At 36.8% G+C, this 19674-nt stretch overlaps 1 protein-coding gene across 3 annotated transcripts in view; it reads left to right on the top strand.

Moving 5' to 3' along the window:
- Positions 1-19674, top strand: part of ROR2 (receptor tyrosine kinase like orphan receptor 2) — a 320282-nt gene that overhangs the window by 237879 nt on the left and 62729 nt on the right. For all 3 annotated transcript variants that reach the window (XR_011967618.1, XM_072611895.1, XM_072611903.1), the window contains exon 2: positions 2858-2935. Coding sequence is in view for 2 of the 3 variants with exons in the window: in XM_072611895.1 (XP_072467996.1) it covers positions 2858-2935 (78 nt within the window). In the remaining variant the exon portion in view is untranslated. The remainder of the gene's footprint in view (positions 1-2857; positions 2936-19674) is intronic.

The raw sequence follows: 19674 nt of genomic DNA, 5'->3' as shown, positions 1-19674 counted from the left end.
AGGATAATTTAGAAGGATTGTAGGAAAGATCTGTCTCACTTGGATAAAAGAGGAGTGCAGCCCAGCACAAAGGTGTCTAGGCAAGGCAGAGGCAGGTCCCTCCCCCCAGCACAGATCAGCAACCAAGGCCCAGGGGTTCTGGCTTGTCAGACCAGCAGCAAAGAGGGCCAACAGCAAGGTTTCCAGGCCCAGTGCATCAGGGGAACTGCTAGCCCTGGAATCCCCAGAGCAACAGGTAGGACTAGGCCAAGTGACTGCAGCACCATGAGTAAACTGCCAGCCTGAGCAGCAAGCCAGCAACCAAATTTGAGGACCCAGCACAAGAAGCTTGGGACAGTGACCTCTGTGCCCTAGGAGCAGAGCTCAACTATAAAAGTCATGAAATAGGCTGGAAAATGAGCAAAAAACAAAACAGTAAAAGCTCTGACCATAGAAAGTTACTATGGTGACAGGGAAGATCAAAACAAACTCATAAGAGGACAACAAAATCAAAATGCCTGCCTGCAAAGCTGCTTCTGCTGCTTCTTCTTCTTCTCTCTTCTGCTTCTTCTTCTTTCCTCCTCCTCCTCCTCCTTCTCCTCCTCCTTCTTCATCACATCCTCTTTTTCACATCCTCTTTCCTCACATCCTCTTCCTTCTCCTCTTCCTTTTTCTCCTTTTTACTTCATCACATGTGATCCATGTGGAAAGTCAAACCCTTTACCATGTGGGTGTTCTATCCAAAGGAATATAATTTTTGGTCACTTATTCTTTGTAAGCTATCTTAGCATTTGGGAAATAGAAATTTTGAAAATTTTTGTTTATCTTTTTTTTTTAAAAAAAAGCTGGGATAACTAACTCTTTTTCTTGTGTAGGTTTCATTTATGATTTCTTGAAATATAGTTCTGGTAAAACAGGCACAGAGGAAGGGGTGTGAGTAATTTTGAAATGGAATGTTGGGGAGTTTGGATTGAGAGGAATGGGAATAAGGGATAGAATATAGCTTAAATGATGACAGCTGGAAGTTCAGGATCACTGGGATAGTGAGAGTATTACCAGGGAGAGTTTGTAATTCTAATTATTATAGGGAACTCCCAATTCAATGAGATCCATTTCAGTCTTGAGTATATTAAGGAAATTTTAGCTGCCTATTAATACCTACTTAACAAGTTAGATATTTTGCCTCCTCTTGGTCTCATCTAATGCAGTTCATATGTTACAAATGTATACAAAAGTTTTATTGTAAAATCAGACACAATGACTTGACAGAGCATGAATATTTCCAACAATGAGAACACAACTAGTTTGTTTTTCTTTGAGTTACACGTGTGTGTATGTTAATCTCTAGCATTTATACAGCTATCTAAAGTTTGTAAACTGTTTTGCATATAGATTATTGTGCCCCTCAATAAACAGGTGGGCTGTTACTCTCCATTTTAGAGATGAGGAAATTGAGCTTGATATCATTTAAGTGATTAACTCATGGTCACATGGCTACGAGGGATTAGCTTTGAAGTGAAGTCTTCTGCACTCCAAGCACTCTGTTCACAGGTTGACCTGTAGTGAGCAACATGGTATCCTAAGCAGTCATAAACATGAGCATTTGTTCATCAATCTGAAACCTGCAGGAAATCAGGGTAAACCTCATAAAATGTAGCAAAAGATCTGAAGAGTATCTGAATTCTTTTCTTGATTTTGTTTGATTTTTCTGGGAATATTGGAGGATAAGTTAAATGCATTGGTTGCATATAATTACTTACAATTCTCTTAGCATGATGATTTAGGAATTTTTTTTAATGGCTGAGAGAAGTTAGAGAATTAATTAGAGAAATTAGCATTGGTGAATGTGAATTCTCCATGTACCCAGACCTGTTTGAAAATTACCTACAAGTTCGTTTTAGACCCTGCAATTCCTAATTAAGTTCAAGTGTCTGAAAGCATCTAGATGTACTACAGCCCATTTTATTAATGAAATTGTAGCTTCTGTTCAGTTACCAAATGGAACAGGCCCTGGGTCTTAAAATTCAACCTTTCTGTATGAATGTTAAATTATTTCTTGAAATCCAACTGAATTTTTAAGAAACTGGAGAACATGGAGCAAATTAAGAGTATCAGAATTGGTGGCAGGAACACTGTCTACTCTTTACAGGCTGAAGGACCTTTTGGATGCTGTTTTATAAGTTAGGAAATAAAGACAAAATGCTTTATTTTAGGGTGAGAAATCCTGGAAGAAAATATAGGCAAGTTCATTTTTCCAAATTAAAAGAGAAAATATGATTTCTAATTAAATTTAATGTGTAATTGATGAAAGGATCTTTATACAATAGTCATACTTTGAGTGTTTTCATTTTGATGTGCTTTGGATATTTGTAAAGATGTGCCACATATAGGATGTGTGTCATCAATGATAAAAGTAAACTAAATAGAGCTTTGCATATAGTAATTGCATTCACCTGAGGAGAGCTATCAATTTCACTGATGGGTGTTTGCCATCTCTTCAGGTGGTTAGTTCTAATATATCATTGTAATTAGGGGGATAGGTAAAGAAGGAAAGATGGTGGATCTAAACAATCAGAACAAAATGCTACTTGATGTAAAGATGTTCTCGGGCAAACTTCTGAAATTTAAATGTCAAAACCACCAATTCTGATGTCTGATAGGAATTATTTTAACTCTATTGTTTGGTGCGACAGAGTTTTAATCTAATGCTTCTAAAGGTCTCCAGTTGTAAGCACATCGCCTTGTGCATAGTATGAACTTAATACATGTTTGATGATGATGATAAATAAACTTTTTCAATAGATGAATTTTTTGAAAGAAAGAAGAAAGTGACACAAAAATAAAATTAATTTAAAATATATATATTCTTTTAATTTAGGTGAAATGGAAATTCCTGATACAAATGACCCTTTGGGACAATTGGATGGACCTGACAACCCTATTCCCACACCAAAAGGTAAAATGTAAAATACAATATTGGAACTGAATTATTAAATGTATAGATATATCATGAATCATAGCTTTAGAGGAGCTTATTCCTACCTTTTTCCAGAAAACAAAATAAAATTCAGGCTTATTCTACTCTTTTCATTTTGTGCTGAATCAATATAGAATAAAGAAAATAAAAAGTGAACCAAATTAATTACATTTACTCATTTTGAAGACACTACCATCCTTCTAGTCACACAGGTTCACAACCTTGGCATCATTTTTAACACTCCTTCATCCACCACATTCAGTTAGTTTCCAGGTCTTGTTATTTTTACCTCCACAGCATCTCTTTCACTAATCTCCTCTCCACTCACATGGCCATCCACATTGTTCAGTTTATCATCTGAAGTTGTCTCTGTATTGGTCTCAATGCCCCAAGACTCTTCTCTATCCAATCTATCCTTCCAAAGTGATTTTCCTAAAGTTCAGATCTAACCAGGTTGCTCAACTCCTTAGTATACCCCAGTTTTTCCTTGTTGCCTACAGGATCTGGAGGATCCTGGATAAGTTCCTGTCTATGGGAGTTTTATCTTTTAGCCCTTCCCAACCTGGCCTTAACCTGCCTTCCCAACCTTATTTTCCATGATCTTTCCTGGTCTTTTTTTTTATTATTATTAATTTTTAACATTTATTTTCACACAATTTTGGGTTACAAATTTTCTCCCCTTTTATCCCCTCCCCCCCCCAAACCCGAGCTTTCTAATTGCCCCTGTGACCTATCTGCTCTCTCCTCTATCCTCCCTCCCTGCCCTTGTCTCCGTCTTCTCTTTTGTCCTGTAGGACCAGATAGCTTTCTTGACCCCTTAACCTGTATTTCTTGTTACCCAGTGGTAAGAACATTACATTTGGTCCTAACACTTTGAGTTCCAACCTCCTTAGCTCCCTCCCTCTCCACCCCTTCCCCTTGAAAGACAGGCAATTCAATATAGGCCATATCTGTTTAGTTTTGCAAATGATTTCCATACTAGTTGTGTTGTAAAGGACTAACTATATTTCCCTCCATCCTATCCTGTCCCCCTTTACTTCTGTTTTCTTATGGTCCTTTCCCTCCCCATGAGTGTTGACCTCGTATTGCATTCTCCTCCCCATGCCCTCCCCTCCATCCTCCCCCCCACCCTGCTTGTGCCCCTGTCCCCCACTCTCCTGTATTATGAGATAGGTTTTCCTATCAAAATGAGTGTGCATTATATTCTTTCCTTTAGTGGAATGTGATGAGAGTAGACCTCATGTTTTTCTCTTGCCTCCCCTCTTTATCCCACCACTAATAAGTCTTTTGCTTGCCTCTTTTATGAGAGATAATTTGCCCCATATAACTTCTCCCTTTCTCCTCCCAATATTTCTCTCTCACTGCTTGATTTCATTTTTTTTAAATGTATAATCTCATCCTCTTCAATTCACTCTGTGCACTCTGTCTCTATGTATGTGTGCGTGTGTGCATGTGTGTGTGTGTGTACTCCCACCCATTGCCCAGATACTGAAATGTTTCAAGAGTTATAAATATTGTCTTTCCATGTAGGAATGTAAACAGTTCAACTTTAGTAAGTCCCTTATGATTTCTCTTTGCTGTTCGCCTTTTCATGGTTCTCTTCATTCTTGTGTTAGAAAGTCAAATTTTCTTTCCAGCTCTGGTCTTTTCATCAGGAAAATTTGAAAGTCTTCTATTTCATTGAAAGACAATTTTTTCCCCTGAAGTATTATACTCAGTTTTGCTGGGTAGGTGATTCTTGGTTTTAGTCCTAGTTCCTTTGATTTCTGGAATATCCTATTCCATGCCCTTCGATCCCTTAATGTAGAGGCTGCTAGATCTTGTGTTATCCTGATTGTATTTCCACAATACTTGAATTGTTTCTTTCTAGCTGCTTTCAATATTTTCTCTTTCACCTGGGAATTCTGGAATTTGGCCACAATGCTCCTAGGAGTTTCTCTTTTTGGATCTCTTTCATGCGGAGTTCTGCGGATTCCTTGAATATTTATTTTGCCTTCTGGTTCTAGAATCTCAGGGCAGTTTTCCTTGATAATTTCATGGAAGATGATGTCTAGGCTCTTCGTTTGATCATGGTTTTCAGGTAGTCCCAGAATTTTTACATTGTCTCTCCTGATTCTATTTTCCAGGTCAGTTGTTTTTCCAATAAGATATTTCACATTATCTTCCATTTTTCGAATCTGCGCGGTATGTTCTGAGATATCTGTCTTTCTCGAAAAGTCCTTAGCGTCCATCCGTACCATTCCAGTTTTGAAAGATCTATTTTCTTCAGTGAGCTTTTGAATCTCCTTTTCCATTTGGTTAATTCTGCTTTTGAAAGCATTCTTCTCCTCATTGGCCCCTTGCACCTCCCTTGCCAGCTGAGTTAGGCTAGTTCTCAAGGTGCCAATTTCTTCAAGATTTTTTTGGTTCTCCTTTAGCAGGGAGCTGATCTGCTTTTCATGCTTCTCCCTCATCCCTCTCATTTCCCTTCCCAGTCTTTCCTCCACCTCTCTAACTTGATTTTCAAAATTCCTCTTGAGCTTTTCCATGTCCCGAGCCCATTGGGTGGGCTGGGACACAGAATCCTCGATTTCTGTGTCTTTGCCTGATGGCAAGCATTGTTCCTCCCCATCAGAAAGGAAGGGAGGAAGTGTCTTTTCTCCGATAAAGTACCCTTCAATAGTTTTATTTCTTTTCCCTTTTCTTGGCATTTTCTCCAACCAGTGGCCTGACCTCTGAATGTTCTCCTCACACCCACCTCGCCTCCTTTTCCTGGTCTTTATCATCCAGCTAAACTAGTGTTATTTCTATTCTCATGTATCTTTCTCTCTCCCTTTTCCTTGCATTAGCTGGCTATACCCTGTGCTTGGGAATGTACGCTCTTCCTAAACTTCCTCTTAGAATGTCTTCCTTCCTTTAAAACTTGGCTTACGTCCCAACTTGTACATGAAGCCTTTCCTGATGGCCTCAGTTTACCCCCACAAATTTACCATGTATTTATTGTATATATACATGTTCATGTGTCTCCCCCAACAGAATTCAAGCTTCTTACGGGCAGCACGCACTTAATTTTGGTCTTTCACTATGGCACGTAATAAACACTTAATATATGCTTACTGATTGATTCATTGATTAGGGACATTAGAGATGATTTAATCCAGTCCTCTTGTTTTACATGTAAGGAAATTTAGACCCAGAAATAAGTGTTTCAGTAGCCTGCCTTCCACATGCACTTATGAAACGTCATGAGGAAGCCATGGTTTGCCCTTTTGTTTTTGTTGTTCTGGACGTGAGATTTCGTCTGTATGGAGAACTCTACTCCTCTTTAACCTCTAGTCTTAGAGTTGCCTAGGGGCCTGAGAGGTTTAGTAGCTTGCCCATTGTTGCCTAACCAGTACGAGTCAGATGAACAATGATTTCTTCTACTTGTGTTACTTGTTTGTTTTTTCCGCTTTGAGGTTTGAGCAATGTGGACCAGCTTCAGACAGTGACATTTTTTTCCATTTTCTCATACCCACCAAGCTCCACATTAGCATGATACCGACTATTATCTTTTGTCTATTTCTTCCTGGGATGGTAAAGATGAGGGTCCGTTGGAACCTGCCATGATAGAGAGAAAGAAAAACTCTGAAGAGGTCAATGATTAGAAGCAAACAAGCAAACCGTCAAATTGTACTGTCATCAGGGCCGTCCTGCTGGGTGGGCAGTCATATCACAGCAAGTTTGAGGAGCAGTGTGGAATGGTGAAATGTTGTTGTTCAGTGGTTTCAGTTGTGTCTGGCCCTTTATGATACCATTTGGTGTTTTCCTGGCAAAGATACTGGAATGCTTTGCCATTTCCTTCTCCAGCTCATTTAGTAGATGAGGAACTTAGGAAAACAGGGTTAAGGGACTTGCCCTGGTTTACGTAGCTAGCAATTGTCTGAGGCCAGATTTGAACTCAGGAAAATAAATTTTCCTGACTTTAGGTCCTGTGCTCTATCCACTATGTCACCTAGATGCCTTTCAATAAATAATCTGAATTAATTTCTTTAAGTATTGACTGATTGAAGCTAGGTGGTGCAGTGGATAGAGTACCAGTGCAGGAGACAGGAGGACCTGAGTTCAAATCTTACCTCAGACACTTGACACTCACTAGCTGTGTGACCTTGGGCAAGTCACTTAACCCCAATTGCCTCATCCTGGGTCATCTCCAGCCATCCTGATGAATATCTAGGCACTGGATTCAGATGGCTCTGGAGGAGAAGTGAGACTGGTGACCTGCTCAGCCCTCCCTCACTCAAAACAAAGTCAGGTGCAAGTCATGTCATTATTTCTCTGATGGCATGGTCTTCTTCTGCAGCGAAGGATGAACACACACATAAAAGTGTTCTCTAGCACCAAAACCTGAAAGTGTTGATGCTGTAGTTCTCAGCTTTCCTTACTGTCCCACTCTCTCAGCCATATATTGCTACTGGAAAAACCACATCTTTGACTACACAGACCTTTGTTAACAAAGTGATGTCTCTGTTTTTTACTGTGCTGTCCAGATTTACCTTGGCTTTCCTTCTAAGTATCAAATGTCTTTTAATTTCATGGCTGCCGTCACCACCTGCAATGATATTTGAACCCAAGAATATAAAATCTTATACTGCTTCCATTTATTTTTTCTCCTTCTATTTGCTAGGAAATGATAGGACTAGTTCCTAAGATCTAAGGTTTTTTTGCTGTTAAACTTCAAGCCAGGCTTTGTGCTCTCTTCTTTCACCCTCATCAAGTTGATCAATCCTTCTTCCATCATATTGAAATGATTCGCATATCTGATATTTTTGGAATTTCTCCTGGCAACCTTAATTCTGGTTTTTGATTTGTCCAGACTGGCATTTTCGTTTAAGTTAAATAAATTAGGTGACAACATACACCATATTGTAATTATTTCTCAATCTTAAACCAATCAGTCGTTCCATGTTCTGTCCTAACTGTTGCTTCTTAACCTGCACACTGGTTCCTCACAATACAAGTAAGGTAATCTAGTACTCCCATTTCTTTGAGGGTTTGCCACATTTTGTTGTCATCATCAGAGTTAAAGATTTTAGTAAAGTCAATGATAGAAAACTAGCTGTTTTATGGAACTCCCTTGCTCTCTCCATAATCCAGGGAATGTTGGCAATTGGCAAGATCACTCCAGTTCCTCCACTTCTTTGAAAACCAGCCTGTTCCTCTGGTAATTCTTAGTTGTATATTGCTGAAGCCTAGCTTGCAGAATCTAATGCATAACCTTGCTGGAGAATGAAATGAATGCAATTGTTTGGTAATTTGGATGTTCTTTGGCATTGTCCTTCTTTAGGATTGGAATGTAAACTGAGCTTTTCTGAGTGTCACTGTTGAGTTTTCCAAATTTACTGGTATATTGAGTGCAGCACTCCAACAGCATCATATTTTAGGATTTTAAGTAGCTCAGCTGGAATTCCATCACTTCCACAAGCCTTATTGTTAGCAATGTTTCCTAAGGTCCACTTAACTTCATTCTCCAGGATATCTGGCTCTAGATCAGAAACCACACCATCATGGTTATTGTTGCTGTCAGGTTTTTTCTTTTATAGTTCATCTGTATATTCCCATCAAATCTTCTTAATCACTTCTAATTCTGTTAAGTCCCCATCATATTTGTCTTTTATCATGCCCATTTTTATGTTAAATGTTCCCTTGAAAGCTCTAATTTTCTTGAAGAGATGTCAAGTCTTTACCATTCTATTGTGTTTTTTCCCTATTTCTTTGCATTTCTCATTTAAGAAAACCTTATCTCTCTTTGCTATTTTCTGGAATTTTGAATTCAGTTGGGAATATCTTTCCCTTTCTTCTTTTCCTTTTGCTTTCCTTCTTTCTTCAGCTATTTGTATAGCCTCATCAGACAGCCATTTTCCTTGGGAATATTTTTTGTTGCTGCTTCCTATACAATGTTGTGATTCTCTGTCCATAGTTCTTCAGGCACTCCACCAGATATAATCTCTTAAATCTATTCATCACTTCTACTTCATATTTATAAAGGATATTATTTAAGTCATACCTATATGATTTGATGCTTTTCCCTGCTTTCTTCCCTTTAAATCTGAATTTTGCAATAAGAAGCTCATAGTCTGAGCTACAGTCAACTCTGGGTTTTTTTTTTTTTAATTGACTGTATGAAGCTTGTCCACGTTTGGCTGCAAAGTATATGAACAATCTGATTTCAATATTGACCATCTGATGGTGTCCATGTATAGAGCCAATTTCTGGGTTGCTGAAAAGAGTGTTTGTTATGAAGTTATCTTGACAAAACTCTATTATTCTCTACCCTGCTTCATTTTGTACTCTGAGGCCAAACTTGTCTATTATTCCAATTATCTTTTGATTTCCTACTTTAGCATTCCAATCCCCTATAATTAATGTGACATACTTTTATGGTGTTATTTCTACAAGATGTAGGTCTTCATAGAACTCATCTACTTTGGCCTCATGGGCATCAGGGGTTGCAGCATAGATTTGTATTACTGTGATTTTTAATGATTTGCCTTGGATTCAAACATATATTATTCTGTCATTTCTGAGATTATACCTGAACTCACCTTTTTACTGACTGTGAGGGCTACTCCATTTCTTCTAAAGAGTTCTTGCCCACAGTAGTATCTGTAATAATTTTCTGAATTAAATTCACTGATTTCCATCCACTGATACCATTTGACTCAGTTCTCTATATATTTTAGAAATGAGGCTTTTATGTTAGACACTAGTTGTAAAAATTCTTTCCCAGTTTTCTGCCTCCCTCCTAATCTTGGTTGCATTGGCTTTGTGCAAAAACTTTTCAATTTAATGTAATTAAAATTATCCATTTTGCATTTCAAAAATGTCCTCTATCTCTTTTTTTGTCATAAATTTCCTCCATTCTCCATAAATCTGACATATAAACTATTCCTTGCTCCCCCAGTTTGTTTATAGTATCAGCCTTTATATCTAAATTGTGTACCCATTTGAACTTTATTTTTGGTATATGTTGTCAGACATTGGTCCATGCCTAGTTTCTGCTATGCAATTTTCCAGCTTTCCCAGAAGTTTTTGTCAAATAGTGAGTTCTTATCCCAGAAGGTGGGGTCTTTGGATTTGTCAAACAGTAGATTGCTATAATCATTGACTGCTGTGTCTTGTGTACCTATCCTATTCCACTGATCTACTCCTCTATTTTAGTACCAAGTACTTTTGATGATTGCTGCTTTATACTAGAAGTGAAGATCCAGTATGGCTAGGTCACCTTTCCTAGCATTTCAAAAAGGATCTTAAAAAGCAAATTAGAGAATTAGAAGAAAAATGGGAAAAGAAATGAGTAATGCAAGGGAAGTATGAAAAAAGAGTCAAAAGCATGGGAAAAGACATACAAAATTCATTGATGAAGATAACTCCTTAAAAAATAGAATTGGCCAAGTGGAAAAGGAAGTAAAAGAGGACAATAAAGAAAATAATTGCTTAGAAAGCAGAATTGGGCAAGTGTAAGCTAATAACTCCATGAGACATCAAGATATGTTAAAAACACAATCAAAAGAATAAAAAATAGAAGAAAATATGAAATTTCTCACTGGAAAAAACAACTGACCTGGAAAATAGAAAGACATGATAAAAAAAACAAGCCTGGATAACATCTTTCAAGAAATTTTCAAGGAAAACTACTCTGATAACCTAGAACCAAAGGGCAAAATAGAAACCAAAAGAATTCACCAATCACCGCTTGAAAGAAAATGAAAACTCCCAGGAACAGCACAGCCAAATTGCAGAGCTCAGAGATCAAAGAGAAAGTACTGCAAGCAGCCAAAAAGAACCAATTCAAATATCATTCAAACAGATAATTTAATTAAAGATGAGAAAACATAAAAAATTTATGGAATACAGCCAAAATAATACATAGGAAAAAATGTGTATCTCTGAAAAGGCCAGCCTAAAAATGACAAGATGTCCTGTTGCATCCTGGACCATCTCCAGTCATCCTGATGAATATGTGGTCACTGGACTCAGATGTCTCAGGAGGAGAAAGTGAGGTTGGTGACCTTGCACAGTCTTCCCTCCATCCAAACAAAGTCAAGTGCAAATCATATCATCATTTCTCTGATGTCATGGTCTTCAAAAATGAGGGACAAACACAGACAGACCAGTAAAATAAGGAAAAAGTAGATCAATGAATTGGTCATGCAACTAAAAAAACTAGAAAAAGGACTAATTAAAAATTCCCAATTAAAGGCCACATTGGAATTCCTGGAAATAATAATAAATCATCAACATTTCTATATATTACCAACAAATTCCAGCAGTAAGAGAGAGAAAGAGCAGTTCCATTTAAAATACTAGGAGTTTGTGTGTGTGTGTTTGTCCTTCATTGCCAAAGAAGACCATGCCATCAGAGAAATGATGGCATGACTTGCACTTGACTTTGTTTTTGAATAAGGGAGGGTTGTGCAGGTCACCAGTCTCACTTCTCCTCCAGAGGCATCTGAATCTAGTGACCAGATATTCATCAGAATGACTGGATAGGACTCAGGATGAGGAAGTTGGGGTTAAGTGACTTGCCCAAGGTCACACAGGTAGTAAGTGTCAAGTGTCTGAGGTGACATTTGAACTCAGGTCCTCCTGACTCCTGCACTGGTGCTGTATTCACTGTACCACAGGAACCTACCTGCCAGGACAAGCCCAGAAAAAATATGAACAAAATTACAAATCACTCTTCACACAAATATAGTCAGATCTAAACAACTGTAAAAATACTTATTTCTCACAGGTAGGCTGAGACAATGTAATAAAAATGACAATTTTGCCTAAATTAATATATTTACCAGTGCCACCAATCAAACTATCAAAAAGTTATTTTACAGAGCTAGAAAAAATAGTGACAAAATTCATGTGGAAAAGCAAAAGGTCAAGGACTTCAAGGGAATCAGTGAAAAAAAGTGAACAAAGTTGTCTATATGCAGATTTCAAACTGTATTATAAAGCAGTAATTATCAAAAAGAAATTGGTATTGCCTAAGAAATAAAGTGGTAGATCAGTGGAAAAGATTAGGTACATACATTATGGTAAATGAAAATAGTAATCTAGTATATGATAAACCCAAAGATCCTAGCTTTGGAGACAAAAACTCATTACTTGACAAAAACTTCTGGGACAACTGTATAATAGCATGGCAAAAACCAGGTATAGACCAACATCTCACACCATATACCAAGATAAGATCAAAATGCATGCCTGATTTATACATAAGGGTAATAAGATCAACAAATTAAAAGAATATGGAATAGTTTCCCTGTCCAATCTTTGGGTAAGGAAAGAATTTAGGACCAAAAAAGAAATAGAGTATTACTAAATGTAAAATAGACACTTTTGATTATATAAAATTTAAAAATTTTTGCATAAATAAAATCAGTGCAACCAAAATTAGAACCAAAGCAGAAAACTGTGAAAATATTTTTGCAACAAGTATCTCTAATAAAGCCCTCATTTCTCAAATATATAGAGAACTGAGTCAAATTTATATGCAAATCATTACCCAATTCATAAATGGTCAAAGGATAGGAATACGCAGTTTTCAAAGAAATCAAAATTATCTATAGTCATAGAAAAAATACTCTAAATCACTAGTGATTAGAGAAATACAAATTAAAACAACCATGAGGTATCGCCTCACACCTATCAGACTGACTAATATGACAGAAAAGGAAAATGGCGGAGTTGTGAACTGATCTAATCATTCTGTAGAGCAATTTTGAACTATGACCAAAGGGCTATAAAACTGTACATACCCTTTGACTCAGTAATACTACTGCTACATCTTTATCCTAAAGACATTAAAAAAAGGGGAAATTATACATACACACACACACACACACACACACACACAGTAGCAAGGTGCTCTCAGAAAAATCTGGAAAGACTTATATGAACTGATCCAAAGTTAAGTGACCAGAATCAGCTACAGACAGAAAATTAAACCCAATTTTTATATTTGGCACTATTCATTCCTACTTGGCATTATTCATTCCCCAATTTGGAGGATGAGATTCCACTAAGGAATTAATTACAGAACACTTTTTACAAAAAGATGTGTTCTAATAGAAAAATGAATTCATTTCAAAGTTGTCAGATTAACTTCAGTTGTAACAAAAGTTCTGGGATCATAAATACACTGAGTGATTAATTTTAAAACAATTCATATCAAGTGAGTTATTTATAATAAAAGTATGTCCAACTTCTACCCACTTTCAAATGAATAATCCCTAGTAAAAGTAGATCTCTCTTTAAGACATTTATAAGAGAGACCACAAGTTATTCTTCTAAGATAACTAATTGTACTGGTATTCCTTTTCTTAACACAGAACTGATACAGTTATTGTATTAACCTTACTACATAACAGAATTATATACTGATTTCACAAGTGTTTGCATCATTTGCCTAAAAAGGGCCTTAATTTACACAGAAATAGTAGTAACAGATGTCAAGGCTAAATGCTTAATTCGTTAGTTGTTTGGAATATTGATAGGACTAAAGTCCTAGACCAAATAGCTCAAATCTTATATCTGAATTTTACTATAATAGCTCAGATGTGTTCCAATATTAGCCTATGAGATAAAGATTTATTATTGTCTTCATACTGATCAGCCAACATGACTATAGAAATTTGCCATAGAAGAGGAATAGGGACATAACTGTACAGTAAAGGAACAATGCTTCACTAACTTGATGCCAATACCAGGCAAACATTATATAGATACATGGCCAATTGAATTGAACTAGGCTCAAAGTCATCCAGGTGGGATATTTTCAAGAGGAAATGTCATATTAGGCAAATTGAGTCAGGAGAATCCTGCCTCAGGTCATTCTAATAGTTACTCTCCTAGCCTTTCCCATGAGAACTCCACCTGCAGTTCATGCATGTAAAACCCCATAGGGTTGCTGGCATCATAGATTCACTGGCTCACTAGCATTCCTTGTTGATCCTACCTGGAATTTGATTCAGAATATATCAGTTAACAGTCTCATAAGGTCTTAAATAGCAAGTTCCAAAAATCAGAGTTCCAGGAAGATTCAGCTCTCAAAGATCCCATATCCTTGATCCCAAGTCTTGACCCTAATCTCACATTGCTAGCAGTCAAGAGATTCATCATAAAAAAAAAAACCAAAACAAAAAACAAAAAACCCACTGCTTATCTTGCTATAACTGCTACTCATATGAAGTAGATGTTTTCCCCCTACATTTAACATTATATAAATGGTTTCGCTTTAAGGTGCTTAATAACAACAGGTTTGGTATATATAAACATAAAAGTCCCAAATTGTATACAGAGAACAGATCAGACAATGTTTCATAAAATAGTACATAGTAAGACATGTTCAGTTATTAGCCATGTTCAAATGGTCATAAACTCTCATTCTGATGTTAAAGAGAATATTCACTAGACTTTCATGAAGCAAATTAGTTGGAAACCTCCAAAATGACAGATCTCTCTTTCTTATTCAACCTTAAAGCAAAAATAAATATTTAGGAGCAGAGCCAAGATGGTGGACTAGAAAGACATACTTAAGCAGGGTCTCCCCACACAGCCCATAAAATACCTGTAGAGAGGGACTCTCAAAAAATTCTGAAGCAGCAGAAATAGAGAACAACAAAGTGGAGGAGATTTCCAGCCCAGGGTGACCTGAAAGGCCCACGGGAAATGTCGGTTGCACCAGACACGGAACCCAGCATGACAAGACTTTGGGAGGAGGACACCTTGGGGGCAGAATCTCCAGTCGCAGCAGAAGGTCCTCAGATCCCTCAACCCACAGGCGCCAAAGGTCAGTGACAGGGTTTTATCAACTAGCCAGGAAGGGAGAAGGGCCTTCCGATAGCTCCAGCAGCAGGCAGCAGCCACACAGCCATACAGACCACTTCATTGTTGGAGCTTAAAAACCCCTGGGGGCACTGAAGAGCTGAGTCTTACCTCAGCCCTGAGTAGAAGCCCAGAGGCAGCTGGTCTTTGTCTGGAACTGAATGGTGGCCCTGCCCCCACAGCTTGACTGAATCCTAGTCCCCTAGTGCTGGCTTGGCAGAACTGGAGGCCAGGTGGCTGTGGAGAGGATACTTTGCTAAGATTCTGGGCACAAAAATCTCTTTCTGCGCCCAGACCAGTACACGCTTGATTGTGCCACCTTAGAGGGACTGAGATCTTACAGATTCCCAAAGTATACCCTACTCTTGACAAAGCACCCAAAAGTCGAGTAACTGGTTGGGAAAAATGCCCCAAAAAAGGGGAAAAAATAAGACCATAGAGGGTTACTTTCTTGGTGAACAGATATCTTCTCCCATCCTTTCAGATGAGGAAGAACAATGCTCACCATCAGAGAAACATATAAAAGTCAAGGCTTTTGTATCACAAACATCCAAAATAAATATTCAATGGGCTCAGGCCATGGAAGAGCTCAAAAAGGATTTTGAAAATCAAGTTAGAGAGGTGGAAGAAAAACTGGGAAGAGAAATGAGAGAGATGCAAGAAAAGCATGAACAGCGGGTCAACAGCGTGCTAAAGGAGATCCAAAAAAATTCCGAAGAAAATAACACCTTGAAAAATAGGCTAACTCTATTGGCAAAAGAGGTTCAAAAAGCCAATGAGGAGAAGAATGCTTTAAAAGGCAGAATTAGCCAAATGGAAAAGGAGGTTCAAAAGCTCACTGAAGAAAATAGTTCTTTCAAAATTAGAATGGAACAGATGGAAGCTAATGACTTTATGAGAAACCAAGAAATCACAAAACAAAACCAAAAGAATGAAAAAATGGAAGAGAATGTGAAATATCTCATTGGAAAAACAACTGACCTGGAAAATAGATCCAGGAGAGACAATTTAAAAATTATGGGCCTACCTGAAAGCCATGATCAAAAAAAGAGCCTAGACATCATCTTTCATGAAAATATCAAGGAAAACTGCCCTGAGATTCTAGAACCAGGGGGCAAAATAAATACTGAAAGAATCCATCAATCATCTCCTGAAAGAGATCCAAAAAGAGAAACTCCTAGAAACATTGTGGCCAAATTCCAGAGTTCCCTGGTCAAGGAGAAAATACTGCAAGCAGCTAGAAAGAAACAATTCAAGTATTGTGGAAATACAATCAGGATAACACAAGATCTAGCAGCTTCTACATTAAGGGATCAAAGGGTGTGGAATTTGATATTCCAGAAATCAAAGGAACTAGGACTAAAACCAAGAATCACCTACCCAGCAAAACTGAGTATAATACTTCAGGGGAAAAAATGGTCTTTCAATGAAATTGGGGACTTTCAAGCATTCTTGATGAAAAGACCAGAGCTGAAAAGAAAATTTGACTTTCAAACACAAGAATCAAGAGAAGCATGAAAAGGTAAACAGCAAAGAGAAGTCATAAGGGACTTACTAAAGTTGAACTGCTTACATTCTTACAGGGAAAGACAATATTTGTAACTCTTGAAACTTTTTTAAGTATCTAGGTAGTTGGTGGGATTACACACACACACACACACACACATACACACATACACACACACACAGCACAGAGTGAACTGAATAGGATGGAATCATATCTTAAAAAAATGAAATTAAGGGGTGAGAGAGAAATATATTGGGAGGAGAAAGGAGAAATGGAGTGGGGCAAATTATCTCTCATAAAAGAGGCAAGCAAAAGACTTTAGTGGAGGGAAAAAGAGGGGAGGTTAAAGAAAAACATGAAATTTATTCTCATCACACTCGACTAAAGGAAGGAATAAAATGCACATTCATTTTGGTATGAAAACCTATCTTACAATACAGGAAAATGGGGGAGAAGGGGATAAGCAGGGTGGGGGGGATGATGGAAGGGAGGGCAATGGGAGGAGGGAGCAATTTGAAGTCAACACTCTTGGGGAGGGACAGGATCAAAAGAGAGAATAGAAGCAATGAGGGGCAGGATAGGATGGAGGGAAATATAGTTAGTCTTATACAACACAACTGTTATGGAAGTCATTTGCAAAACTACACAGATATGGCCTATATTGAATTGGTTGCCTTCCCAAAGGGAATGGGTAGGGAGGGAGGGATGAAAAGAAGTTGGAAGTCAAAGTTTTAGGAACAACTGTTGAGTATTATTCTTGCAACTAGGCAATAAGAAATACAGGTAATGGGGTATAGAAAGTTATCTTGCCTTACAGGACAAAAGAGAAGATGGGGGATAAGGGAAGGGAGGGATGATAGAAGAGAGGGCAGATTGGTGATAGAGGCAATTAGAATGCTTGGCATTTTGGGGTGGGGGAGGGGAGAAATTGGGAGAAAATTTGGAACCCAAAATGTTGTGAAAATGAATGTTAAAAGTTAAATAAATAAATTTTAAAAAAATAAATAAATCTTTAAAATTGTGATTTATCAGAACTAAGTTGAAATGTCTTTAAATAACATAAATAAATTCTAAAAGTGCCATAAAAATAAAATAAATTTCTGATCATCACAAATTCCTAAGTACCCTGTCATCAAAAAGTGTTTGTAATGGGGAGGAGATTCAGTTTTCTAAGGCTAAAACAGAAAAATATACTTAATTTAATTATCCTTATCACAAAAACAAAATTTACCAAGCCTTTTAAATTTTACTCAGTGTTTTTCCTCCATCTTAAAATACATCACTTTAAAATTTAGAAAAATAATTACATTTTGGAATCCCACATAGATGTGAATATGTGATAGCTCACTTAAAACCCTAGAGAACCAACACTGGCCAATGCTGTAAACCTCCAAATCAGCATATAAATATATTCTTAGATAATACAGGCTTGAAAATCACACTTCCATTTTGTGCAAGGATTCCCATTTACTCAGTAGGAATTCCACAACATAGAACACTCTTTCACAGAGGTTGATAAGAGTTTATGACTAAATGGTTCCAAATAAACTTGTAGATTAACAAAGGAGATCTTACAAGGTCTTTTCTTTGTATAATTACCAAATTTCCTTTTTAAAATACCTGCGTAAATACTTAACAATCTCATAACTTTCATAAGTGATAGCCAAATAATTTTACTTGAACTTCCTCTTAAATATGGGCAAAACTTGAAGTTTTTAATTTCTTAAATTACAGTTCTTCAGAATATTACAGCATATAGTCAACAAGGCTGATTGAATGGTTGACTATTAAATCTTTTTTTAAAAAACAGTACAATTCTAAAGATAACATCTAGATATAAAAGAAATTGCTTTTCTAACAACATAGATAACGCAATTGTTTACCAAATTACACAGTATAAGAAAACTAGAAATATAACAATATCCTAAGCAATATTATGTATTTAAAAGTTTGAAGCAAAACCCATTACCCATCTGGCAACCATTATTTAGTTGAAAGCATTTCCAAATTACCTTATAAAGAAAATCATTCATCTCTTCACCATTGGTATTGTATAATGACCAATCTAAAAACCCATATAAAAATTATCAAGTATGAAGCAATTGCATGTAATTAAAGAGATAATAAAAACAGTTAATATTCAGATAGCATTTGTCCTATGCCAAGCACTTTATAATCGTGTGCTCCTCATAACAACCCTGGGAGGCAGAGTCTATTATTATCTCCTTATGGAACAGTAAACTGAGGAAAATAGATATAAGGTAATTTTGGGGGGGGGGTCATACAGCTAATAAATTTCTTAATATCAAACAACAAATATCTTTTCATGTTAGTTTGTAATTTACCATAATAATAATACTGATAAGGAGAGAACTCTCAGACCCAAGTCTTATTTATTTCAGGATAGATTTTGGCTTAAATCAAATCAAATCTAAATTTATGGTAACATAATTTTAATGGTAACATTTTGATTTCTAAGGCCCAGTACTCTAGTCACTTTAAAAGAAAAAGATTATCCATATATTCATACGTTTCTCTTTTTTAAAGAGGCACGTGGTCACAATTTCCAGCTCCAAATAACCTTTTGCTCTACTTCCTTAAAGAGGTAGAATCCCTGCCTCTACTTTTAAGATTTATCAGATAAAGAACATTCCAGCTCCCTATTCCCATCCTCCTGGGAATTTCAAGCTGTATATAGTAGGCAATACATATAAAGTTTTACAAAACAATTGGAAATCACACCTGTTATCTTCAGGCTAGCTTAAAATGTGCTAGGCCAAAATATCACTAGATTCTAAATTGTACTGCTACCTTTTTTTTTTCTGACCCAGGCAAATAGACTTAAGGAATTTGACTTAATGCTTGACAAGGTGTGGTCAGCTTCTCCAGGCAGAAACCTTAAAAGCTTTCTGAATTATGAAAAAGGGTGTGATCATTATATAAAACTTTAAAAAAATATATATCAGTATTACTTTAAAATAATTTATTATTAAAGTTTCTTTGGTGCAGATTAGGATGCATGGAATACTCATGAATATATGTTAAAATTGAATACTGACAATGCACTTGCTCTGAGAATTCTTGGCTCTGGGTTGGCAATGCTCTAGAGATAAATGTGTATCCATATGCCACTGATGAATATATTGCTGCTCTGTTTGCCTTTTAAGTGAAGTGATGAACACAATTACACCATGTAATGACTGTGCAATGAAAGGTAATAAACCGGTTTTTGGACTGAAAAAACAGGGTACAACAATTATGTGCTGGCAACGTTTATGCTGTGAAATATAGTAATAATTAAACAATCGAACAGTACAAGGAAACATTTAAGATTTTATATAATATCACAATAACCAGTATCTTTGTCATA

The sequence above is a fragment of the Notamacropus eugenii genome, chromosome 1 (genome assembly GCF_028372415.1).
Source record: "Notamacropus eugenii isolate mMacEug1 chromosome 1, mMacEug1.pri_v2, whole genome shotgun sequence".
Classification (NCBI taxonomy): Eukaryota; Metazoa; Chordata; class Mammalia; order Diprotodontia; family Macropodidae; genus Notamacropus; species Notamacropus eugenii.
The sequence above is the reverse complement of the archived record's forward strand: the minus strand, read 5'-3'. Positions and strand labels throughout refer to the sequence as shown.